Below are 27,861 nucleotides of genomic sequence, written 5' to 3'. Positions count from 1 at the left end.
TTTTTAACATTACTCTAGTATCGTCAGGTAGGCAATATCCCCGTATGTCAGTGGTCAGAGATCCAATTGCACTGTCAAATTCTCGTATATCTTTAATTAGAGGGGAAAAAAGAAGAAAACCCCCCCAGAAAAGTAGGAAAATTACCAAAAAGGGAACACTACGATCCCTGATAAAATAAGAAATTGAGTTACCAGAGAGGAAAACGGGGGAGTCCACATACTTTGCATGAATGTACAAATGGGCTCTCTGAAAAGTACCATTATTCTAAAAATGTGCTATTGTAAGTTTTAGCTTTAGGCTCTCTAAATCTTTTTCCCAATTTTAAAAGCAGAACACTGGTATATTTCATAGTTATTTACAATGTTAAAAATTAAAATGCATATACAGTATCTCACAAAAGTAAGTACACTCCTCACATTTTTGTAAATATTTTATTATGACACACTGAAGAAATGACACTTTGCTACAATGTAAAGTAGTACAGCTTGTATAATGGGGAAAATTTGCTGTCCCCTCAAAATAACTCAACACACAGCCTTTAATGTCTAAATCGCTGGCAACAAAAGTGAGTACACCCCTAAATGAAAATGTCCAAACAATATTTTGTGCACCATTATTTTCCAGCACTGCCTTAACCCTCTTGGGCATGGAGTTCACCAGAGCCTCACAGGTTGCCACCGGAGTACTCTTCACTCCTCCATGATGACATCATGGAGCTGGTGGATGTTAGAGACCTTCCGTTTGAAGATGCCCCACAGATGCTCAATAGGGTTTAGGTCTGGAGACATACTTGGCCAGTCCAAAACCTTTACCCTCAGCTTCTTTAGCAAGGAAGTGGTCATCTTGGAGGTGTTTGGGGTCGTTATGTTGGAATACTGCCCTGCGACCCAGTTTTCGAAGGGAGGGGATCATGCTCTGATTCGACATGTGACAGTACATGTTGGCATTCATGGTCCCCTAATGAACTGTTGCTCCCCAGTGCTGGCAGCACTCATGCTTGACTCCCATGTCACTCCCACCACCATGCTTGACTGTAGGTAAGACACATTTGCCTTTGTACTGCTCACCTGGTTGCCGCCACACACACTTGACACCATCTAGACCAAATAAGTTTATCTTGGTCTCATCAGACCACAGGACATGGTTACAGTAAACCATGTCCAGTAAACCACTTTCTTGTGCATCATCTTTAGAAGAGGCATCCTTCTGGGACAACCAATTTGATGCAGTGTGCAGCGTATGGTCTAAGCACTGACAAGCTGATCCCCCACCCCTTCAACCTCTGCAGCAATGTTGGCAGCACTCATATGTATATTTTCCAAAGACAACCTCTGGATATGATGCTGAGCATGTGCACTCAACTTCTTTCATTGATCATGCCAAGGCCTGTTCTGAGTGGAACATGTCCTGTTAAACAAACCATTGTATGACCTAATTCCTTTTTTCAGATCCTCAGAGAGTTCTTTGCCATAAGGTGCCATGTTGAAATTCCAGTGACCAGTATGAGAGAGTGAGAGCGATAACAATGTGAGGGGTGTACTCACGTTTGTGAGATACTGTATTTGTTCTGTAAGCTAATGAGTCATCTTGTTTAGAAAAATGTTTACGCAAGTCAGATCGTATGAAACTTTTTAAGCAGTGTGCTTACTGCTGTTAAATATTTGTTAAAGAGTTAAATGTTAAGTCTGTTCAATACATTTTTTCCTGTTTGATGTACAAGAAATAACTGTAATCAATAAACATATATTTTTACAGATCAAAAAGACCTTTGACCCAACAACATCATATTTAGTGGAAGGTTTAAAACCCAATACAGAATATTTGTTTCGCCTTGCAGCTCGGTCTCAGCAAGGCCAGGGTGCTTGGACATCAGATGTTAAAGAGAGGACCATGCAGTCTAGTAAGTATATGTATATATATTTTTTTCATCTATACCAGCAGAATATTATGGAACACTCTCTGTGTACAAGAACTATGGCCATTAGATTAAAAACTGCCAGTGCTGTATTGTATAAGAACTGCATTCATATTAAGCACTCGCAGTACATGTTACTTTTTTTTTATCTGCAATTTTTTTTTTTTTAATACTTTAAATATTTTTAGTATGGAGTGGTTTTATTACAACAAGTTATCGTTTTTCTTACAGATTTTGTAACTAAAATGTATGTAGTCATGACTGATTTTCAGTTCACAGATCAGTTACAGTACAGAATTGCATATTAGAACTAGTTTACACTAGTGTTGCTCTTTGAAGAGCAATCCGCTCTCCGATCCTTCTTCAAAAGGCATTTGACAGGCAGTGAGGAGGCACTGTATCACGTCCTCATTGTCTGCTTTAACCCCTTGATCATCGCAATTGCAGGCCACTCCCATTCAGTGCGCTACTGTCTGCTGAACCGGACAGTGTGGATAGTTGTTGCCACGATGCACAGCATATTTATAGACCTATTAGTTGTCTTTGCAGCTAAAAGGGGAGCAGTTCAGGGGCATTAAAACTGTGGCTCAGCTGTTTGGTTTTACCACACAACCTCCCCTCCCTTAATTTTAGGAGGTTTAAAATATATTGTTTTTATACCCAGTGAGAATATATTCTTTTGTACCCAATGAGATGAAGTCTGCACATCAAAATACACACTAGTATACAGTTTGTGCTGTGTTCATACTGCTACTTACAACCACAGTGAAGATGCTGAGAGCTAAATATATGTTTCCAGCCTGTAACAAGAATTAGATGAGAAAGCAAAAAACTCCTATGTCTCCCAAATAGAAAAATATTTAAAAAAAGAATTTGAAGCCTGACTGAAGTTACAAAACATCAAAGTAGATGAAGATCATGCATCTAAATATAGTACTGCACTGAGGTTCAGTGAGAAATAAGATGCAATATGTACATTGCAGTGATGAAAATGGTAACATAATAGACCAAATATAATGTAGATTCATATAAGTGCCTGAACATCCCATATAACCCCAATATATATTAAATGAAAAAACAATTGAATATATAGAACTTGAAACTTCTTCTTAGGCCTCGTACACACGACCGAGTTACTCATCGGGCAAAACACATCATTTTCCTCGTCAAGTTCCTTGTTAGGCTTGTCGAGGAACTCGACAAGCTTGCTTTGCGTACACACGTAACAGACAAAATCTCCTCGTTCTCAAACGCGGTGATGTACAACACATACAACGGCAAGGGAAGTTCGATTCCACTTGCACAACTCTTGGGGCTGCTTTTGCTAATCTCATGTTAAATAAAAGTTTGATAAGAGACGATTTGCACTTTTCAGTCTGTTACAGCTTTAAAAATGTGTTATCTCCATTACAAATGCTACTTTTACTCCCGTCTCGTACTTTAATCTGAGCAAGCGCGGGTTTCTTAGCATACACACGCTCGAGTTTCTCGTCGAAAACCAGCCCGACGAGGAACTCGACGAGCCAATTTGAGACTCCCGTCGAGGAAATAGAGAACTTGCTCTCTTTTTGGCTCGTCGAGTTCCTCGTCAGTTTCCTCGATGAAAAACGTACACACGACCAGTTTCCTCTGCAAAAAAGCTCTCCCACCAAGTTTCTTGATGGATTCTGCCGAGGAAACTGGTCGTGTGTACGAGGCCTTAAAAGTATCACTCTTCAAAAGAACATATGAAACAAAGTCCATCTTAAAGTGGTTGTAAACCTCAGACATGAAATATGAACAAAGCATATTCCTGTATAGTGTGTAGTTTTTTAAGAGCACTAAGTGTAATTTCTGTCTGATTTTTAAGTATAGCAGTTGACTTATGTTTCACTAATATTTGTTAGTTTTGGGGGCTTTATTATAGATTTCATTTTATTAGCACTTAGTTATTTCACGCTAGCGTGGAAGAGCTTAGTATTATAAGATACAGAATATGTTTAGCCATGAAGGAGATAAAATCTCCTGAATTACTTGAATATCTGATGTGACTGTATGGGTCAGCCACTTGTTCAGATTTGATGATCACAGCAGCCACCGTTTAGGAAAGCCTAATGTGCTTGCCTTTTACTTAGGTGTACTGAAAATGAGGACTAGGCAGAAAATGTCTACACAGGTTATAGTCATTACCAAGGGATCATTTGGTACAGACAAGTATATCTGTAAGCAATCCATTAATTATTTCATTTACATTGAATAAAGTATTGAAAGCTATTATCTGTACACTTCATTAGGTGTACATACCATGCTGTTATTATTATTTTTTCAATTTGGTCTTTGTACATATATAATAGCGCTGTACTAAATGAATTACCCCTTTCCACATTTCATATTAGGGACATACATCATAATACAGTAATTAATTAATTTTCCCTTTCTACCTTTCATAATCAGGCAGGTGTTTTCACTCCAAAATAATTATCTAATCTATATGCAGTGATGCGACATAACTGGTTAAGGCCTCTCACTCAGTGTTTTGCATCGTGGACTAGTTTGTAACATATTGCTCTGTAACTTTGTTTAATGTCTAATTAAAAGTTCATTTCTTTCAGCACAAGTGAACAGGGCTGCCACACTTATTGAAAACCAATGTTGACAGCTTTATTGCTGGTTTAGATTTTAGAATTTACCAGCTTGCTGGCACAATGTTAGCTAGATATTGATTTTAAAGGACGCAGTAACAGCAATAGCCTCTAAGTGTATAAAACATGTTATTTTAGTTTAATGGATTGATTCAGTTTCCATGGGAGCAGATTTCCCATTATCCGCAATTAACTAAAGCTTTTCACAGATTTTTTGCCTGTATATTAGTTCTTCACTGCATGAGCTGTGGCAGCTAGTCTGTGTGTGTCCTGTCTTTTTCCATCTCAAAAAATCACTTACATTACTGTTATGCTATTAAGAGTATGATACATTAATCTGAGGAACATTTTATTTTTGATTTTTGAATGGACATAACTCATCATTGTTTATTCAGTTATTAGCATTTTCACTTGTAATACTTTACATGCTATGCAAAAATTTGATTCCTACTTGAGTGGTAACTTAATTTTATATGGGAGGTAACTGTAAAGTATCAATGTGTCTAGTGGTGTACCCACACTCTGCTTCAGGTCCCTAGAACTCACACTGCTTTGTGGTAAAAATAAAAGTTCATATGTTACCGAAAAGCTAATTTTTAAGCATTTTTTTGTTAATTAACTTTAAGCTTTCCACGGTATTACAAAACGTAATTTTGGATTACGTCTGAATCTTGTATTTTTGCCTTGCTATGAGTTTTGGCTGAAAAACTCTGGTGTGGCTTGGTATATATACCAGTGTGTCTTTTTTATTTACATTTTTTCTGATTTTATTCTCAGCCTTAATATTTTCAGGGAAGCCTGCTCAGTCCATTGTTGTTCATTGTCTCTATTGTTTACCATCTTCTTGTTTCCTGCACTGGGGCTTTGCTGTACATGCATGGGTAGGAAACCAATGTTCCCCATCACACTCTCCCACACATACACTTGCTTACTGTGCATTGTGCTTTCAGGAAACTTCTGTTTGTTCCCGAGCCTCACTCCAAATATATCTGCTAGGTTGTAGGCCCTAGCACCATCAAAGTTTAAAGTAAAATCCATTAAACTAAAGGTAAAGTATATTTATTTGTTTTCTGAAGACGACAAATTTTAACTTCTTAAGTACCATTTTATTACAACATCAACAGAATCATTCTCTGGTGTGTTTTCATAGAGGAAAATACTGCAGTTTTAAAAAATGTACTGTACAAAATACAGCTTGTGGTACTTTAGGAGTTAAATGTTCAGTAAGGGTCTTTCTTGGAGCATGGAAATCAGCCTGCTTGTTGAAAAGCAGAACAGGTGAGTAAAGAGACCAAAGCTTCTCAATTGCAGTCCATCCTGTCAGGCCTTAAGAAAGTTCATGAACTGAGGATTTGCCAAGTTCTTCTTTGTCTTAAACTGCCATGTAAATCCAGGTTTGAACAAATTTCAGTACCATGTTAAGTGCTCATGTGAATGTTGCTGGTAAGGCCATTTGGTAGCTGTGAGAATGTTGCGCTTTGTGTTGGACAAGGAACTCTGCCATTCTATTGAACCAAGCACTAATGCAAGGATTTATGAGGTCAGATTAACTTACAGTGGTTTGGAGTAGTACCATCTAAAATAGTAAAAGCTTTCATATATACCTGCTGATAATTTCAAATGGTTATTACTAATCATGTCAATAATGAACCAAAAATAAGATTAGAACATAATACAATCTTGTTCTGTTTAAGCATTTATCCAATTCCACATAAGATGATCTGGCCTCTGCCTTGCTTTCAGTTATATCCAGAAAGTCTAATGTAAATGTTCTTGATAAAAGGTAGGTGATGGAAAAATTGAATGCTGGTAATTTTAGTTTATTTTATTGATTTATTTTTATTTTATTCAGAACGATCATGTTCATTTTTTTATTTTATTTTTTCCTTTTCCTGTTTGATTACCAAACTTCCCAAGGCATTACATTATTTTGACAGGTTCATAGGTTTCAAATTTATCAAATTGTCATGGGAACAAGGAGCTAGGATTTTGCCACAACCATCCAAAAGTAACAATAGTCCTTGAATGCAAAAATAGAATAACTAGTCCTTCTACATTCCAAACAGATATCAGCTTAGGCAGAACGAAAAAATAAAAATGCAATGTTAGTATAGTGATCTCCCCACTGTGCTGTTGTGTTCTGACTGGGGGAGCACCCTCTTTGGGGAGCACCCATTATCCCACAGCGGTCAGCTCTCGCAGCAGCAGCAATTTGCTGCTGTTTTGCAGTAGGCTTTTGCCAGTAAAAGCAAGTTAAATGAACAGCAATTTCCTAACCGTAAAAATGCCCCTTGAAATAAGCCCCTAATACTAAACCTAACCAGCACTGTCTACTAGCCCTACCCTAAAATGTATTTCCTAAAATGTAACCCCACCGTAATGCTTAACTGTTCTCCTAACAAATAACCCTAAATCGAATTCTAATGTATTTACTAATGTTAAATTAACCCCCACAGCATTGTGTTTATTGTATTGTAAGGAAAGTATACCTAATGTACAAAGAGAGCTTTGTGTAGAGTAAGGGCAATAACACAACTCTGGACATCTAATAATAAACAAATAACAAATGAAAAACTAGCATGAAATAAGCACAGGAACAGACATTAAACAATGCAAGGCTAAAACTACAGCACAAACAGGAACAAGATGCTGCAATGTAGAAAACATTCACAAAATAGACCATCAATCTCATTCTCATGAGAGGCAAAAAGCTTGTAAATGCATAAAGAAAATGTTGGGACAAAGCACGACTAAGAACAGTTTAATATATAGACTAAATGCATAGAGACTCAAATCTTGTTTAAACATGCACTGAGAAACTGGCTTGGTTATTTATAATTGATTTCTGTTAAAAGACTCTTTAACCACTTGCCCACCGCAGTATGAGAATATACGTCCTCCCCTTTGTGCTGTGATATCTGAATGATGCCTGCAGCTACAGGCATCATTCAGATATCACCGTCTTCAGCCGGCGATTCTGTGCACAATAAGAACGATCAAAGTGGCAGTTCCGCCGCTTGATCGTTCTTATAGGCAGCGGGAGGGGACGTCCCCCCCCCTCCCGCCGCCATCCGGTGCTTCTCCGGGCTCTCCCGTGCCATCGGGGGCCCGGAGAGCGAATCGGCCGGCGCTCGCTGAAGAACCATAGAGATGACTGGTGACCAGACGGTCACAGTCATCTCTATGACCGTCGGAGGTCCGGGCGCGACGTTATGACGTCACGCCCGGTACCCGAAAGTAAACAAAGCCGCAATCGCGGCTGTCGGTGTGAGATCGGTGAATGTTTTTTCACCGATTTCATGCTTGTAAGCCTGGAGGAGAGATGTGGGGTCTTATTGACCCCACATCTCTCCATAAAGAGGACCTGTCACACTGATTCCTATTACAAGGGATGTTTACATTCCTTGTAATAGGAATAAAAGTGATCAAATAAAAAATAAAAGTGTAAAAATAAAAAAATGAAGTAAAATAAAAATAAAATGAATTTTTTTTTTTAAACGCCCCTGTCCCCGGTAGCTCGCGCGCAGAAGCGAACACGCATGCAAGTCCCGCCCACATATGTAAACGCCGTTCAAACCCCACATATGAGGTATCGTCGCGTGCGTTAGAGCGTGTGCAACAATTCTAGCACTGGACCTCCTCTGTAACTCGAAAATATTAACCTGTAAAAAAAATTAAAGCGTCGTCTATGGAGATTTTGAAGTACCGAAGTTTGGCACCATTCCATGAGTGTGTGCAATTTTAAAGCGTGACATGTTAGGTATCTATTTACTCGGCGTAACATCATCTTTCACATTGTACACAAAAATTGGGCTAACTTTACTGTTTTGTTATTTTTTAATTCGTGAAACCGTTTTTTTCCCAAAAAAAGGTGTTTGAAAAATGATTGCGCAAATACCGTGCGAGAAAAAAAGTTGCAATGACTGCCATTTTATTCCCTAGGATGTCTGCTAAAAAAAATATATAATGTTTGGGGGTTCTGATTAATTTTCTAGCAAAAAAAATTGATTTTTACATGAAGGAGAGAAGTGCCAAAATAGGCCTGGTGGGCAAGTGGTTAAAAGTTGGACAGCATGTTTTCTGCATCCACCACCTATGGAAACAGCAATGAAAGGTAAAAGACTTACTGTGAGCCAATAGCACAGAGGGAAGAAACATGAAAGGGGCACAGACTACAGTACATGATAAGACCCTGTGAGAATTGTTATAGACATCCACTTATCCACCTTTAGAACTCTACAGACGTAGTCTCATTGGGGTATGCAGTAATAAATTACTGTAATTTACTCTGTTGCCCCTTCAATATTGCAGTGCCCTGCCCTGTTCACATAGCAGTTATTGTGTCACTTGTGATGTATCACTAATTGTCCCATTTATGGTTACTTTAAAACTGTTAGGAATATTCAGCAGAGACAAAATGAAGAACTGTCTAAGAGAAAATTACTCTGTAAACCCCTTGAATATATTAATTCAGCTCCTAAGGAGCTAAACTATTTTTTTATTTTGTGATCAAATGCTCCTGAAATATGGCCAGTTTCCCAACGAAAAATCAATTAAATAACTGCAGAATGTAAATGCATTATTACAGGGTTCATATAGATAATACATTATGTTTTAGACAATAAATTACATTTTCATATAACATTTAGTAAGTGAAGATTTAGACAAGTAACTACGTTTCCATATAACATTTAGTAAGTGAAGATTTAGACAAGTAACTACGTTTCCATATAACATTTAGGTAACCTCAAGAGACAAATTGCCTAGTGAATAGAACCTACCCTATATAATTTGCCCGTATTCATATTTTATTTTGAACTTTTTTTTTCTGTTTACACAAGTATTACTTTCTAACAGTTCACGTTCTTAATTTTTTTTTTTTTTTTTTTTTTTGAGTTGTATTCCTTTTTTCTTTTTTATTTTATCTTTCCCATCTTTTGTTTCTCTACTTGCCCTATCCCTCCTGCCCTTGATTGCCCTCTCATAGAACCATCTGCCCCCCCTCAAGATGTAAAGTGTGTCAGCACAAAGTCTACCACAATACTGGTAAGTTGGCAGCCACCCCCACCAGAAAGCCATAATGGCATTCTTGCTGGATACAGTGTGCGCTATGGTGCTTTGGACTCTGAGGACCCAGAAGTAAAAGAAGTGCAAGACATTCCATCTGAGACCACTGAAATCCTTCTGGAAGCATTAGAGAAATGGACTGAGTATCGTATCACTGTTGTCGCACATACTGCTGTGGGACCTGGCCCGGAGAGCTCGCCCTTTGTTGTTCGCACCGATGAAGATGGTAATTTCATTCTTTATTTGTTTCTGTTTTTCAGAATTAAACTAATGTAGTTTTAGTGATAAGGCACAAGTACTTTATTATAATAATAAAAACAGGTAGGTATCAGGGTTGCCAACTTTCAGTAAATTTACAAACAGTTTGTAAAATCTGTACTTTTTGCATCTGTCCTTGAATGTCCATTACGGACATGTAGGCTGCATGTCCGTAACTGACATTCATGGACAAATGCAACAATTATGGATTTTACAAAATGTTCGTAAATTTAGTGAAAGTTGGAAACCCTGGTAGGTATCTGTGCTACTGAAAAGGGTACTAATATTGGAAGAGGAAAGCATCCAGCACTATTTGTTGATAAGCAAATATAAAAGGTCCACATGCGACGCTAATAAAAAGCAACAGTCGTTGAAGTAAAAAGAGGAAATAATGATAATCCCTTCACCAGTTCAGTGTGTATAGGGAAGCACACCAAGTGAGAATGAAATCTGCTTACCAGATATCAGCAAGTGATAGGCATTGATTAATAACTTCCCAAGGGATCACATCCGAACTTGTCAATCACCAGTAAGTAGATGGTTAAAATACACTGTAAAGGCCTCTGATGATATCCACTCAGATGAAACATGTCAGGCTGTCTATGAGACACAAGCATGATGAATGCCACGGCTCTTTTGTTTTATGATGATCCTTCTTATTGACTGTTCATGTAAAAGTTGCTACAATCAATCCTTTCACAAGTGAGATGAGCTTCAATATTTGCTGCTTTATTTCCATTCGGTGATGATATCCCCGTGATTGGGTGAAACGCCCACTGACTCCTGGAAGTTTACTGCTTTGTTGCTGCCTGGGACAAGTGAATGGATGCAAGCTTTGCAGTGTATTTTAACCATCTACTTACTGGTGATTGACAAGTTCAGATGTGATCCCTTGGGAAGTTATTAATCAATGCCTAGCACTTGCTGATATCTATCTGGTAAGCAGATTTGATTCTCACGTGGTGTGCTTCCCTATACACACTGAGAACTGGTGAAGGGGTTATCATCTTTTCCTTTTCTTTACTTTATTATAATAGGCAAATGTTTGTCTTGTTTAATTTGTAACTGTGGGCAAAACCAAAAATGACATGCATAAGATGCAGGCTGTCATTAGCACTAATCTTTTTGAGTTTGTTTACTATTTGAAAGCAGGCTATACTAGAGGATTTGGAGAGGAACCCAGGGCTTTGTCCTTTATTTGTGAGAACTTTGTGTGTGCTTTGCTGCTCCATTGAGTCCCCTAAGAGTTTAACTATTGCTTCACTTAAATTGGTGGGTAGTATGCATTATTACCTGTGCATCTCTACTGGGTGTGTACGGCTTCTCTTCAGGCTGTCTTACTGTGCATGAACGCACCACTTTCCAGAGCTTCCACAGATCTTCTAAGCTTTCCCAATAGCTTCTCGGCTGCACCAACACCACAGTCCTGTATAGCCACCGGATTACTTCTGCCTTGCTTTCGAAAGCATGCAGGGAAGGCATCAGTGTTCCAAAGATTCCTAGTGTCCAAGTTACAGGGCCTTTTACTCAAAAAGTGCTATAACAAAAGGGGCTTATCAGATTATTTGTGATAGTAAAAAGTAAATACAATAAAAAATGTGTAAAATATATTTATAAAAAAATAGTTTAAAGCCATACACGCTTAAGGCAGACATGTACATAGATCACAATTGCATAACATGTTTTGGTTTTCACCATGCACACTGGAATAAGGGGAATAATCCTAGATGCCCCATACACATGATCGGAAGTTCCGCCAGCAAAAGATTGAGAGCTGGTTCTCATATTTTATGACGGAAAAAAATCCTATCGGAAAATCCGATCTTCTGCAGCAATTCCGACGCATGCTTGGAAACAATTTGACGCATGCTCGGAAGCATTGAACGTAATTTTCTCGGCTCGTCATAGTGTTTTACGCCACGTCGTTCTTGACAGTCGAAAGTTTCTGAGAACTTTTGTGTGACCGTGTGTATGCAAGCCAAGCTTGAGCGGAATTCTGTCGGAAAAACCATCCAAGATTTTTCCGACAGAAAATCTAATCGTGTGTACGGGGCATAAGGCAGGCCAAATCTGGTTTGAATCTTGTCAGGGAGCGGCTAATATTCAAACCGTCTATAGGCAGGCTAAATTTACCAAGTTGATCAATCGATCAACATGGGTACAACCAGCATGCTGGGTTTTCCCTGCGATTATTGCTAACTGCTGCTATAGCCACTCGCTGATAAGAAAACAGTATTGGTGCAATCCTAGATAATAACAGTAAATGCTCTAATATTGTGTGACATAAAACTCTAAAGCCCTGTACACACGATCAGATATCTGATGGAATCTAAACCAATGAATTTTTTCATCGGATATCCGATGAAGCTGACTTTCATCAGTCTTGCCTACACACCATCGGTTAAAAATCTGATCGTGTCCAACGCAGTGATGTAAAACACTACAACGTGCTGAGAAAAATGAAGTTCAATGCTTCTGAGCATGCGTCGACTTGATTCTGAGCATGCGTGGATTTTTGACCGATGGATTTCCCCACAGACGATCGTTCTTTTTCTATCTGTTTTTTAACCATAAGAAACATTTAAAACAGGTTCTATTTTTTTTCACCGATGGATAAATAACCGATGGGGCCCACACATGATCGGTTCGTCCGTGTACAGGGCTTTCGTTTTTATACTATATGTCTTCTGCTTTCTGAAAAGAAGTGCATTTTTATTTATGTGATTTATTAGCGTTATTTTTAACGCTAAAACGCTGTAAAAACGCTTCAACGTGAAAGGGGTCTTAATAATACAATTGGAAAGCAGTTAGCCATACTTGGATATACAAAAAAACAGTTGATCCTGTCAGAAACCTTTTTAACTGTTAACTTTCTGTGCTCTCTGCCTTTATTATTTACATCGTTCTAATATCTGAAGGCTACAGTAGTCCTGTCATAAGGTGACAACTAGGGTTGTCCCGATACCACTTTTTTAGAACCGAGTACAAGTACCGATACTTTTTTTCAAGTAGTCGCCGATACCGAATACCGATACTTTTTTTTAATGTCATGTGACCGTTTTCAAACCACAATACAGACCAAAGATATTTTCTTTAGAATTATGAAGAACTGGTACATCATGGTGTGGGGCTGTTTTTTTAGCATACGGTACTGGAAAACTACATATCATTGAAGGAGTGATCACTGTCAGTGCAGCTCATCAGTGCCAGTGCCCAAAAGTGCAGCTAGCCAGTGCCACCTATCAGTGCAGATCAGTGCCCATTAGTGCATCAGTGCAGGGAGGCAGCTTATTAGTGCATCTCATCAGTGCCACCCAATCAATGCCAGTGCCACCTATCAGTGCCATCCATTTATGAGTGCCATTCAATCAATGCCAGTGCCACCTATCAGTGCCATCCAATTTGCGTTCGATGTCACAAAAAAAAAAAAAAAGTATTCTATTTTGGTATCGGGAGTATTTGCGCGAGTACGAGTACTAGCGCAAATACTCGGTATCGGTCCCGATACCGATACTGGTATCGGTATCTGGACAACCCTAGTGACAACACTTCCTCCACAGAAACAGTACAGTGAGTGTTGCCACCCTAGGACTGCAAGTGTGTTTATTGCAGGATTACCAGGTGAAAACAAAGGGGAAGCACCTAAACCTAATGCAGCCACGACATATAAGGACTAAACTGCAGTATAGAACACTTTGGTTCCTACGTTTATATAAGCTTTAATACAGTAATACAGCCATTTTTGTTTTTCTGAGAACACTTTTATTGTTTGATGATCCTGCCAGTAGATTTGCTTTTTTTCCACTTTCTGTTTATTGGGTGACAGTGCTGTTCATTTTGTGAACATTAAATCACGCAGCAGTGTTGTCATCATGTGGAATTATATGTCATTTTAAATGGACTTTAAAATAAAAGACAAATGAAAAGTCAGCTCCACCTAAAAACTTTTAAACAGTTACAACTTTTTTTTCTTTTACAATGAATAAAAGTTGAGAGTTATGAGCATCACAAACATTTTGTATTATTTGTCCTAATTTTGTAACTGCCACTTTTGCTGGGCAACTTGGTGTTTTTTTACAGGAAGTAGAAAAGTATTGGATCTGCTGTCAGGACCAGCATTTGATATAATCATGTAAGAACCGGTTCACACAGGGGCAACACGACTCTGGGCGAGACTTTGAGAGGCAACTTTAGCGCGACTTACAAGGCGTCTTCAAGTCGCCTACAGGACAGGCGACTTTGCCAGTAGCCAAACTGTTTAGTAATCAACTCTGTGGGAGGGAGGGGTTTGGCTGAGAAAACTAGTTTCTCTTCCTGTTGCTTCAGTTAAGACAGGGGATCCGACTTGGAGGCGACTTCCATTGAAATCAATGGGTACAAGTCACCTAGAAGTCGCCTTAAAGTAGTACAAGAACCTTTTCTGAAGTCGGAGCGAAGTTCAGTAGTGTGCATTAAGCCGGCTCTCATTGACTTCCATGTAATTTCTCATGTCCCGCAACTTGGGGCGACACAAGTCGCCCCCCAGGTCGCGGTAGTGTGAACCGGCTCTAACAGTGCTGTGTTAATGCTATTGATAGACGGCATAATATGTTTGTTTTTTTGCCCGCAGTTTAACTTATACTTGCCTAATACATGCCCACAATTTGGGTGAATTGGAATAACTCTGTGGACATAACACAAAAAAAAAATGTACATACACCTGTCTGAATTGGGACATCTATGTGTATCTTGCCTTCCTTTGGAACCTGATTCAGCTTATGATGCATTGCTTAATTCAAATTGTCTAACAAAGTGTTAGCTTAGTTGTGTGCTGCTCTATAGTAAAATGGATGTGAATTGCAGAATACATTTTATGTAATTTTTATAATTATTGTCAAGTTTTTACTTCTATCCAGTGCTCCATTAGAGAGATTTCTTCTCCTTTACTACTTTAATAAAAAAAAAATTTCATCTTCTCTGGTGAAACTGATGTCACTGGGAAAGTGAGGGGAAATCTCCGCAATGAATGCCAAGATAGTAGTAAGGCCCAACAAAGATGGTAGTCTTTAGTCACTCTATCCAAAAAATAGAAAAAGTCTTCATCTATGTATACACAGCCTATGACCTAGCATTTGTGTTCCACTGTAGAAATATTCTCGTTCTAGTGGAGGAAACGCTATTTAAAAAAAAAAAAGTGATTGGAATTTTTTTTTATTTTTCTTCAGTGCCCAGTGCTCCACCAAGAAAAGTTGAGGTGGAGGTATTAAACTCTACCGCCATTAAAGTATTTTGGCGTTCTCCTGTTCAAAACCGTCAACACGGCCAAATTCGTGGCTATCAAGTTCACTATGTTAAAATTGAAAATGGAGAGGCAAAGGGGCTTCCCTTTATAAGGGATGTTATGCTGACCGATTCTCAGGTAATTTGGTAAAAAAAACGACACAGTACATTTTGCATATAGCTTTTGACGGTTGTGGATCAACGGCACATAAGCGAAAAATAGCTGCTATAGGTGTAATTTGGAAGCACTCACAGCTCAATTAAATTAAACCTGTTGGCCTTCTTAAGTGTTTAAAAGTAAAAGTTCTGCCTTAAAGTGGGTACTTCAATATCCTTAAACCATTTTTATTAGTCAAAAGCACCTCCTCTGTGTACTTCTAATTTCATTTCCGTTTCTTACCAGGGACTGGATTTTCCTGACTTACTGTAGTTATGCACACCAGCCTATACTCTGACCAGTAATATTGCACACTGCTATACATGCACATTTGTCATGGTATATCCCATTAAAAATACTATAGTACAGAAAATTACTGCTTATTCCTTCCAGAAATGCTGTCCGCTCTTAAAGTGGTTGTTAAACCACTTATATAAAATCATCCCACCCCCTCTGTAATATAACAATAAGTGTCCCTGTGCCTGTGTTATATAACAAAATACTGTACAGTAAAACCTTGGTTTGAGAGTAACTTGGTTTGAGAGCGTTTTGCAAGACAAGCAAACATTTTTAATAAATTTTGACTTGATATACAAGCGATGTCTTGATATAAGTAGTGTCATGTCACAACTAAGTATAAAATAGAAGAGAGGAGCCTCTAAGTGTAGCAATATGGTTACATTTAATGAAGGTACAACATTTAGAAACTCACATGGTTGATGATTAAAACAGGCACATCTAAGTATGCAGACATCCAGGGTAAAGCTGTCCACATAGACCATTCTCCTCACCGCCATTGATGTCGTCCCTTCCACGAGTGGTTCAAGCCTCGCTTTTAGATTATTCTACTGCAGGGTAGTATTCCCGGTCACGATTGCAGAGTAATAGCGGTGAGAGCCAGCGGTGAGGAGGATGGTCTATGTGGATCGCTTTACCCCATGGTTTACCACATGGTTGATGAATACATCAACCATGTGAGTTGTTAAATGTTGTACCTTCATTAAATGCAACCATATTGCTACATTTAGAGGCGCCTCTCTTCTCTTTTATACTCTGTAGCTCCTGCTGGATTTTGCTTCTAATCCTCTTGGTGAGGCTTTCATTTTTGGATGGACATTTTATTGTTACACAACTTATCACAATGCTATAATCTTTTTATATGGACTGTAAACTGAAGGACTTATGAATAAATGGTTGAGGAACGAATTATTTGAGTTTCCGTTATTTCCTATGGAAAAATTTGCTTTGATATACAAGTGCTTTGGATTACAAGCATGGTTCCGGAACAAATTATGCTCGCAATCCAAGGTTTTACTGTCGATCTGTAACTATATCACAGCAGCTCCCGACGATCATGCAATTCCTTGGTTCTCTCCTCTGCCCGCCTGACAGCTCCAGAGGGCTGGGGCAGAGTACTCCCGATGACATCAGCCGGGGAGGAGTAAAAGAGAGGAGAGAGAGAGAGATGAGGAGAGAGAGAGAGAGAGATGAGGAGTCCCATGAGCACTGGGAGCTGCTCTGATATAGGTACAGATCGTCATTTTTTTTATATAACACAGGGACACTTGTTATATTACAGAGGGGATAGGAGGATTTTATATTAGATATGAGAGCAGCAGAAGGGGGGGGGGGGGGGGGGACCCTGACACGTGCAGGCAAGGAGGGGGGAGAGCAGAGGGGAGAAAACAGCGCAGGGCTGCTGATGACGGAGGCATGTAAACTGACCATGGTGTCAGGGCTCAGCAGTGGTTTACAGAGGGAAGGGTATAGCCCGGCAGGATCAACCAGGTTTTTTAGAAATTACACAGCACAAGCACTGTGCTGTATAACATGCTTTAACCACTTAAGCCCCGGACCAATATGCTGCTAAATGCCCAAAGGCGTTTTTACAATTCGGCACTGCGTCGCTTTAACAGACAATTGCACGGTCGTGCGACGTGGCTCCCAAACAAAATTGGCGTCCTTTTTTCCCCACAAATAGAGCTTTCTTTTGGTGGTATTTGATCACCTCTGCGGTTTTTATTTTTTGCGCTATAAACAAAAATAGAGCGACAATTTTGAAAAAAATGCAATATTTTTTACTTTTTGCTATAATAAATATCCCCCAAAAACATATATAAAAACATTTTTTTTCCTCAGTTTAGGCCGATACGTATTCTTCTACCTATTTTTGGTAAAAAAAATCGCAATAAGTGTTTATCGATCGGTTTGCGAAAAATTTATAGCGTTTACAAAATAGGGGATAGTTTTTTTGCATTTTTATAAATTTTTTTTTTTACTACTATTGGCGGCGATCAGCGATTTTTTTTTCATGACTGCGACATTATGGCGGACACTTCGGACAATTTTGACACATTTTTGGGACCATTGTCATTTTCACAGCAAAAAATGCATTTAAATTGCATTGTTTATTGTGAAAATGACAGTTGCAGTTTGGGAGTTAACCACAGGGGGCGCTGTAGGAGTTAGGGTTCACCTAGTGTGTGTTTACAACTGTAGGGGGGTGTGGCTGTAGGACTGACATCATCGATCGAGTCTCCCTATAAAAGGGATCACTCAATCGATACGCCGCCACAGTGAAGCACGGGGAAGCCGTGTTTACACACGGCTCTCCCCGTTCTCCAGCTCCGGGGAGCAATCGCGACGGAGCGGCTATAAATGAATAGCTGCGCCGTCATCCCGGATCGCTCCCCGAGGGAATCCGCCCGCTGCACGCAGCGGGGGGGGTCCCGATTGGACCCCCGACCCGCGGAAAGGCAAGGACGTATATATACGCCCTTCTGCCTGTCCGTGCCATTTTGCGGACGTAAATAGTCGTGCGGCGGGCGTTAAGTGGTTAAGGGAACAGGATCTGATTTTTTTTTTTTTTTTTTTTTGGGAGGGTTAAAAAATTCCTTAATTACCTGTGGTGACCTGACAGAACCCTCCAATGTTATGGAAATAAGAGATACTTTCTGGGTTTTAAGTACAGCAATGCATCAAACGCGCAAATAGGAAGTTGGGAATACACTCCTTTTTTGGCAGATCAAAAAGTATTCAATATTATTCTTTTAATGTTTATTAAGGGACACAGCATTTCAGGAGGTTTAGGCCAGCTCCTTGAGACAATAACCCCTCCACTCACTATCCTGCTCAGTTTCACTTGGTGGTGGAATTTTTTAAATATCTGCTGTACTTCAGGACTAAGTTCCTCAGTCTCCAGTGGCTGGTAGGTTCAAGCTGAATGCTAAATCCCGAGAATCTGTCCATTCAGCCATCATACTCAGTTTTTTCCAGATTTGTTTACTAGAACAGCCCTGCAGTAGTGATGTCCCTCTTGGTACATGCCTGACTGTGCCTTCTTTCTACACAACAAAAACAAATGCTTTCCCAGCACACTTAACAGCTAGCCTGAAAAAAATGGCACTGTTAATTGCATAATTGCGGCTAAAATCAGAGGTTGTAGTTACACACATTTGCAGATATATGTAAAAGCCACAACTGCCTCGTCAAGGCTCCTCTGTAAAGTATGGTCCAAACTATTTTATTTGAAATGAGTGCAGACTAAACCCCTGTTTTAACGCATACTGTTAGATAGGTTGATTCGGTTGTCAGCGGACTGGCCGGTGAGTAAAGTTTGGATCTTTCCTTGAATTTATCCTTGGTCTTGTTTATATCTTATATTTGAAAGCCTTCATAAATTAAGGACAGGCATTGCAGGGGCAAACTAGAAGGCCAGCAAAAGCACAATGGAAGCTGAAGGCATACAGCGTATCTCCATGCCAATTCCAGCAAGCAAGCTGGTTATAAATTGGGGTGGTTCCCATTACTGTATACAGTGGAGAAAATAAGTATTTGAACACCCTGCTATTTTGCAAGTTCGCCCACTTGGAAATCATGGAGGGGTCTGAAATTGTCATCGTAGGTGCATGTCCACTGTGAGAGACATAATCCAAAAAATAAATTCCAGAAATCACAATTTATGATTTTTTAACTATTTATTTGTATGATACAGCTGCAAATAAGTATTTGAACACCTGTCTATCAGCTAGAATTCTGACCCTCAAAGTCCTGTTAGTCTGCCTTTAAAATGTCCACCTCCACTCCATTTATTATCCTAAATTAGATGCACCTGTTTGAGGTCATTAGCTGCATAAAGACACCTGTCCACCCCATACAATCAGTAAGAATCCGACTACTAACATGGCCAAGACCAAAGAGCTGTCCAAAGACACTAGAGACAAAATTGTACACCTCCACAAGGCTGGAAAGGGCTACGGGGAAATTGCCAAGCAGCTTGGTGAAAAAAGGTCCACTGTTGGAGCAATCATTAGAAAATGGAAGAAGCTAAACATGACTGTCAATCTCCCTCGGACTGGGGCTCCATGCAAAATCTCACCTCGTGGGGTCTCAATGATCCTAAGAAAGGTGAGAAATCAGCCCAGGACTACACGGGAGGAGCTGGTCAATGACCTGAAAAGAGCTGGGACCACCGTTTCCAAGGTTACTGTTGGTAATACACTAAGACGTCATGGTTTGAAATCATGCATGGCACGGAAGGTTCCCCTGCTTAAACCAGCACATGTCAAGGCCCGTCTTAAGTTTGCCAATGACCATTTGGATGATCCAGAGGAGTCATGGGAGAAAGTCATGTGGTCAGATGAGACCAAAATAGAACTTTTTGGTCATAATTCCACTAACCGTGTTTGGAGGAAGAAGAATGATGAGTACCATCCCAAGAACACCATCCCTACTGTGAAGCATGGGGGTGGTAGCATCATGCTTTGGGGGTGTTTTTCTGCACATGGGACAGGGCGACTGCACTGTATTAAGGAGAGAATGACCGGGGCCATGTATTGCGAGATTTTGGGCAACAACCTCCTTCCCTCAGTTAGAGCTTTGAAGATGGGTCGAGGCTGGGTCTTCCAACATGACAATGACCCGAAGCACACAGCCCGGATAACCAAGGAGTGGCTCTGTAAGAAGCATATCAAGGTTCTGGCGTGGCCTAGCCAGTCTCCAGACCTAAACCCAATAGAGAATCTTTGGAGGGAGCTCAAACTCCGTGTTTCTCAGCAACAGCCCAGAAACCTGACTGATGTAGAGAAGATCTGTGTGGAGGAGTGGGCCAAAATCCCTCCTCCAGTGTGTGCAAACATGGTGAAAAACTACAAGAAACGTTTGACCTCTGTAATTGCAAACAAAGGCTACTGTACCAAATATTAACATTGATTTTCTCAGGTGTTCAAATACTTATTTGCAGCTGTATCATACAAATAAATAGTTAAAAAAATCATACATTGTGATTTCTGGATTTTTTTTTTTTTGATTATGTCTCTCACAGTGGACATGCACCTACGATAACAATTTCAGACCCCTCCATGATTTCCAAGTGGGAGAACTTGCAGAATAGCAGGGTGTTCAAATACTTATTTTCTCCACTGTAGCTTGCTTCCTACAAGAGGCTCTCGTTCATGTGTCATGTCAGTGTTGGTCTGAGGTTTCCATACCTTCCAACTTTTTGAGAGGGGAATGTGGGACACAGGCATAGGACACGCCCCTTAAAGGAGAATTGTACAACTGCTTTTTTTTACCAACACTATTCTTTTATATTGGCTTTTGGAATTTACAAATGCAGCAATTTAGAAATCAGATGAAAGGTTTAGGGCTGGAAAACACTGTTTGATAGATAAAAAGTACATTTTATATACAACTCTATAGATCAGACCAAAATGAGGGACACATGAGGAGGAATGAGGGACAGAGGGACATTGCTCCAAATCAGGGTCAGTCAATCAAAATCAGGGACAGTTGGGAGCTATGGGTTTCATTGCATTCTTGAATTCTTTGGCCCAGAGCTGTGGCAGTTGCTTTGCCTGTCCCCTGTCTCTGGAGACTCCTTTCCCTGTGAGTGTGCTGTGTGTAGTAGCACAGGCTGTAGCAGGATTCTCTTCTGTTTTCTGTATTTCCCCCCTAAGGCCTGTGTTCAGCGCGTTGTGCTAATTCAACTAGTTTTGCCATATACACCATCTATTTCCCTGGATCCCCATACCAGTACTGGAGTTGCTAGCTTCTGCAGAAATAGAGCAAAACCTTCTTGGTCAGTCACCGTTCGGGCCTTCACCTTACATGGGACACTGGGATAGTGATGATGACACCCAAAGTGACGTCCCATTGCTTGGTGTTCAGTCTAAACAGAATGAAACAGTCTCCTTCTTTTTTAAGAGGATTGAGAACACTTAAAGCGTAAGTTCACCTTCACTATTTATTCTCTGATTATAAAAAGAATAAGAATGGGGAGTTGCAAGAAATATAAGAAACACTGCAGAAGTCCCAGTATGTGTCTGTATATCAAAACTATCTCTCTCTCTCCCCCCTCTGTCTCTCTCCCCCCTCTCTCTCTTTACCCTCCTCTCTCTCCATCTCTCTCCCTCCCTCTCTCCCTATCTTTCTCCCTCCCTCTCTCTTTCCCTCCCCCTATCTCTCTCCCTCCCCCTATCCCCCCACCCTTTCATACACATCTCTCCATTTATATAGCAACATGCGTTATAATAAAATCTCTCTCTCTCTCTCTCTCTCTCTCTCTCTCTCTCTCTCTCTCTCTCTCTCTCTCCCTCCCTCCCTTTCTCTCTCCCTTTCTCTCTCTCCCACTCCCCCTCTCTCTCTCTCTCTCTCTCCCTCTCCCCCCCATCTCTCTCTCTCTCCCTCCCCCTCTCTCTCTCCCTCCCCCTCTCTCTCTCTCTCTCTCTCTCTCTCTCTCCCTCCCCCTCTCTCTCTCCCTCCCCCTATCTCTATCCCTCCCTCTCTCTTCCCCTCTCTCTCTCTCTCTATCTCCCCCTCCCCCACCCTTTCATCGACACATCTCTCCATTTATATAGCAACACGCGTTATAATAAAATCTCACTCTCTCTCCCTCCCCCTCTCTCTGTCTCTCCCCCCTATCTCTCTCTCCCCCCTATCTCTCTCTCCTCTCGCTCTCTCTCTCTCTCTCTCTCCCTATCTCTCTCTCCCCCTCTCTCTCTCTCTCTCTCCCCCCCCCCTCTCTCTCTCCCCCTCTCCCCCCACTCTTTTATTCACACATCTCTCCATTTATATAGCAACACACGTTATAATAAAAAAAAAATACTAATCCCATACATTTAAGCATATACATAACACAATTTGTGCGGCGTTATGGGTGAGACTACCCAAAATGATTCCCTTTTTAATTAGTATGTGTAAAAAAAATAACATACACAACATATACAGTTTTTTTTTTTTTTTTTTTTTTTTTTTTTTTTTTTTTTTTTTTTTTTTTTTTTTTTTTTTTTTTTTTTTTTTTTTTTTTGACATTACGAATTCAACATTTTTAAACTATTAGATTAGTATTTTCCCGCTTAACGAATCTAACTTCATTCTTTGATAGCATATCATAATTAGCATATCGTGATTAATCCCCCCCTCTTTTTTCCCCTTTTCCTTTCCCTCTTTCTCTCCCCCCCTTCTCCTCTCCCCCCCCCCTCCTCCCCCCCCCCGGATCTGTGTGCCATGCAATCTTCTTTATGGATTCTCAGCTTTCTGCTTCTATCGTTCCCTGGACGAACTTTTCTGTGGATTTGAACACTTTCCACTTTTCCCAAATCATCCTGTTTTTGTCCTCTTCTCCTAACTCTCTGCAGGCAAGATACTCCATCTCTTCTATATATTCCACCCTTTCTATCCACTCTTTAATTGATGGCCTCTTTGGGTGTAGCCAATTTTTGGGGATCAGAGCCTTAGCTGCGTTTAACAACACTGGGACCAAAGTTGTTCCATATTGTTTTTTTGTTTTTTCAGTTCCGTGAAACAAACAGGTCAGCGGGCTACATAGAATCGTCTCTCCTGTTATTTCTACAATATATTTCAAGATTTCTTTCCAAAATTCCTGTATTCTCGGGCAGTCCCACCATATATGTAGCGTTGTTCCTTTTTGTTTACAATTTCTCCAACATAGCTCTGAATTTCTAGGGTGGATCTTATTCATTCTTGATGGGGTCATGTGCCATCGCACCATGCATTTATAATTTGCTTCTATGGTGGTAGTGTCCGCGGCATGGTTATATACTGCACCTATCATTTGTGTTTTATCAATTTTTTTACCAATGTCGCTTTCCCATTTTTCTAAAAAGGGCAATGCTTCCTGGGTCTCGAGTTCTGTTAGTATCCCGTATACCTTTGATATACCGTGTATCAGGGGCTTGTCCATGCTGCATATTTTTTCTATTGGATATAGTGTCTTGTCTTCCCTAATTGGTTGTGGTAGTGTGCTCACAAAATGTTTTAACTGCATATACTCCCATTCACTCATGCTTTGTTCCCCTCCCCCTATTTTTATCTCTTGTCTAAGTTTAATTTTTCCCCGTGTAACAATATCTTTTAATTTTTTCTCCCCTAAGTGTTTTCCAAAGCGTGTTCCGTTACCTGGTGGAAAAAAATTTGTGCCTGCTAATGGGATTAATGGAGAGTTATACTCCCATTTTTCCCGTCTCAATATTGTGTCCCATATCCTAAATACGTTCCTTGTTATGTTGTGTGTGTTCGTGCTAAATTCCCTCATTTTCGGTGGTATCCATACGTTTCTATTTAATAGTGTCCCACTTAATATTTCTTCCATACGTACCCATTTTTTTTGTGTATGTGCGTTTGTCCATTCTACCAACCTAGCTAAGTTTACAGCAAAATAATATCTTTTTATATCGGGGAGCCCCAACCCCCCTCCTTTTTTTTTCATGCTCAACAATGAATAGCTTACTCTAGCCTTTTTATCTGCCCATATATATTTCAGAATTACTGTTTTAATTACTTTAAAGAAGCTTTGCGGTATTTTTATTGGGAGCATTTGAAGTTTGTATGTTATCTTTGGTAAAATCATCATTTTGAACGCATTAATCTTGCCTATCCAGGAGATATGTTTTTTTGCTAGGTTTTTCAGGTCTTGGTTAATGTCGTTAATTAAGGGGACAAAGTTGGCAGAGTAGAGTTTTTCAACTTTAGATGTAATTTTTATACCCAAGTACGTTATAGCTTCTTTTTCCCATGTAAATGGAAACTCTTTCTGTAGTTCTTCTGCTTCTTTTTTTTCTATCCCCAGATTCAAGATTACCGTTTTTATCGGGTTTATTTTAAAATTTGAAAGTTCTCCATATCTTTTTATTTCCTTTATTACATTAGGGAGAGATACTCTAGGTTTGGTCAGATATAGTAGTATGTCATCCGCGTACGCCGCCACCTTGTGTTCTTCATCTCCCACTCTCACCCCTCCTATCCCCGGGTTTTCCCGGATTTTTGCTAGCAACGGTTCCAGGGCTATTACATATAGGAGAGGTGAGAGCGGGCACCCCTGTCTGGTTCCATTTTCCATGTTGAACACAGATGACACACTCCCATTGACCTTCACCCTAGCCGTCGGGTGACTGTACAGGTTCTTTACCCATTTCATGAACCTTGGTCCCAGGCCTATATTTTGTAAAGTTTCCATCATAAACCCCCAGTCGACTCTGTCAAATGCTTTTTCGGCATCTAAGGACATGAGTACGACTGGGGGTTTCTTTTTCGGGTCTTGTTGTAACAGTAACAGGGTCCTTATACTATTGTCTCTTCCTTCTCTGCCTGCTACAAAGCCCGCCTGATCTGAGTTTATTAATTGCGGCATTAAACCTTTTATCCTGGTTGCTAATATTTTCGCGTATACTTTCAGGTCTGCGTTTAACAGTGCTATTGGACGATAGCTGGAACACAACGTTCCATCTTTTCCCGTTTTAGGGATAATAGAAATATTTGCCAAAAGAGATTCTTTTCTTATTTCTTCTTCCTCTCCTAATTTGTTAAAATAGTTACACATCTCTGGGACCAGGAGTTCGCTAAATGTTTTATAATATTTGATCGGCAAGCCATCGGGGCCTGGACTTTTCCCGCACGGGGTTTCCCGGAAGGCTCTATATACCTCTTCTTGAGTTATTGGGGCCTCTAGGGATTCAATGTCATTTTGAGAGATTTTAGGTAATTTCGCTTCTTCTAAGTATTCCCTGATTTTCCTTTTTCTCATCTTTTCTTGCTCTTGTGTTTCCTTGGTTCTTATTGAATATAATGAACTATAAAAAGTCCGAAAGGATTCCGCTATTTCAGACGTCTTATATTTCATATGGCCGTCTTGATTCTTTATTTTTTCGATGTAGTTTTTTTTTTTTTTTTCCCTGGATATTCTGGCTAAATATTTCCCAGGTTTGTTCCCCCATTTATACCTCTCCTTTCTAACATTTTTGAATATGTCTCTTGTTTCAATCTTCATCAGATCTCTAAGCTGGGTCCTCTTTACAATAATCTCATGATATATTTCATTTTCTCCTCGTTCTTTATGGATTTGCTCCAAATCAAATAGCTCAGTTGTTAATTTTTTCATGTTTAATTTCCTTATCTTCTTTTTCCCTGCTCCTATTGAGATTAATTTCCCTCTGATGTATGCCTTATGGGCCTCCCAAACGGTAGCTACCCTTACTTCAGGTGTGTTATTAAGGGTGAAATATTGATCCAGATCCATTCTCACTATGTTGTTTACCTCTATATCCTCTATAAGTTCTTCATTCAAGTTCCATGATCCTTTTCTTTGCTCTATTTCTTTGAATCTAATTTCCGCTATTACGGGAGCGTGATCTGAGATTGTAGATACCCCTATTGAAGTTTTGACTACCTCTTCCAATAACTCATGGTCTACCAATATATAGTCCAGTCTTGAGTATGTTCCATGCACGGAGGAATAGTAGGTATAGTCTCTTTTATTTGGATATGTAATCCTCCAGGGATCTATTAAACAGTAGCTATGCATCTTTTTTCTTAGTATTCTAAGCTGTTTAATATTTCGCCTCTGAACCCCGGATGTACTATCCAGTTGATAGTCCATTGAGAGATTGAAATCTCCTGCTAGTATTACATGTCCCAATTTAAAGTCCATTAAGGCATTCAAAATCCCCCTCAGATATTTATGTGGTTGGCTGTTTGGGCAGTAAATATTTGCTAACGTGTATTTTTTCCCTTGGAGTACTCCTTTTAGGAACAGATAACGACCTTCCGGGTCTACTTTCCTATCTTCTACTGTAAAGGAGATATTCTTCCCTATTCCTATGGCGACCCCTTTTGCTCTCTTCTTTGGGGAGTCCCCGTAGTACCAACTAGGAACTGCCCGAGAATACAATCTGACATTAGAGTCCAGCGTTATGTGTGTCTCTTGCAGAAAAACTATTTCAGCGGAATACCTTTCAACTTCTCTTAGTACCATATGCCTTTTTTCAGGGCAACTGAGACCTCTTACGTTGTATGTTAAAAAATTTATGTTTGTCATATTTTTTTTTTTTTTTTTTTTTTTTCCCTCTGTCTTGGGTGTATATGTTCTTTCCTGCTGCATGACACACAGATCTGAATCCCTTTCCCCCCCTCTCTAATCTTCCCCTCTCCCTTCCCACCCAAACCCTCCCCTCTCCCTTCCCCCCCGAACTCTTCCTCCCCCTCCCTTCTCCCTCCCCCCCTCCCCTCCCCTCGTATCTTGCCCCCTTGTTCTTCATTTGGGGCTTTCTCCCCCCCACCCCCCCCCCCCTTCCCCCAATTCGATCCCTGACCTACTGGTCATTTAGAGCTTTTTCTAATTGGCGCTCCTGGCGCTCTTTTGCTCTTCAGGCTGAGGTGGAGTTCTATTTTAGCCCGGTCTCCTATCTCCCTATACTGGGGGACTGGTGAAGAAGCGCTTTCTGGGTCTCCCCCCTCCCCCGTCCCACTCCGATGGCTTACTAAGTGAAGGGGTGTTCTAAGGGTCTCCCCTCTCCCCCATCCCCTACTAGTTGCTTACTGTCTTAGCCCCTCCCGTCCCCCCCCCACCCTCCCCCCTCTCCCCCCCCCCTTCTCCGGCAGACAAGATCATTAGTGATTTTTTGGTATTGGGATGCCTAAGCTATTACAGAATTCTGGTATTTCCTCGATGAACCTCAGTCTTGCCGAAGTCCCGTTTTTCCTCCCTATCAAGCATGCTGGGAATCCCCAGTTGTACTGAATGTCTTGCTCTTGTAGGATCCCCAACAATGGTTTTAAACTTCTTCTTCTTTTTAACGTCTCTTGGGACAGGTCTTGGTAAATTTGGATATTATGATGATCATATTCCAATGGCGACTTCCCTCTCAGGTTTCTCCAAAGTTGGTTTTTCTCTTCCCAACTTTCAAATCGCACAATGATATCTCTTGGATAATCCTGTGATCTCTCTCTGGCTCGTCTTATCCTATGCGCTCGTTCTATTCTTAAGGGGGTCGTTATTTCTCTTTCTAATATTGGGTTACAAATTTTCCTTATTATTTCTGGCAAGTCCTCAGTTTGTGCAGTATCAGGGACTCCGCGTATTCTAATGTTCTTCCTTCTATCTCTATTCTCCTGATCTTCTACTTTATACGCCTGTTCTCGTTGATTAATTTTTAATGCTTTTATTTCATCTTCTAGTTTTTTAACTGAGGTTACATTTGAGTCGACTTTTTTCTCTACTTCTTCAACTCTTTCCAATATATGCCCCATATTTTTCTCCATTCTTTCCATTTGCGATTTGATTGATCTT

The 27,861-nt window shown here is 40.1% G+C and overlaps 1 protein-coding gene across 18 annotated transcripts in view; it reads left to right on the top strand.

Moving 5' to 3' along the window:
* Positions 1–27,861, top strand: part of PTPRS (protein tyrosine phosphatase receptor type S) — a 565,376-nt gene that overhangs the window by 265,748 nt on the left and 271,767 nt on the right. For 12 of the 18 annotated variants that reach the window (XM_040322493.1, XM_040322436.1, XM_040322492.1 and 9 more), the window contains 3 exons: positions 1,757–1,901; positions 9,525–9,830; positions 15,067–15,260. In XM_040322493.1, coding sequence (XP_040178427.1) covers positions 1,757–1,901; positions 9,525–9,830; positions 15,067–15,260 — 645 coding nt within the window. The remainder of the gene's footprint in view (positions 1–1,756; positions 1,902–9,524; positions 9,831–15,066; positions 15,261–27,861) is intronic. The other 6 variants (XM_040322494.1, XM_040322495.1, XM_040322491.1 and 3 more) reach the window with 1 other exon arrangement.

The sequence above is a fragment of the Rana temporaria genome, chromosome 1, assembly GCF_905171775.1.
Source record: "Rana temporaria chromosome 1, aRanTem1.1, whole genome shotgun sequence".
Classification (NCBI taxonomy): Eukaryota; Metazoa; Chordata; class Amphibia; order Anura; family Ranidae; genus Rana; species Rana temporaria.
The sequence above is the reverse complement of the archived record's forward strand: the minus strand, read 5'-3'. Positions and strand labels throughout refer to the sequence as shown.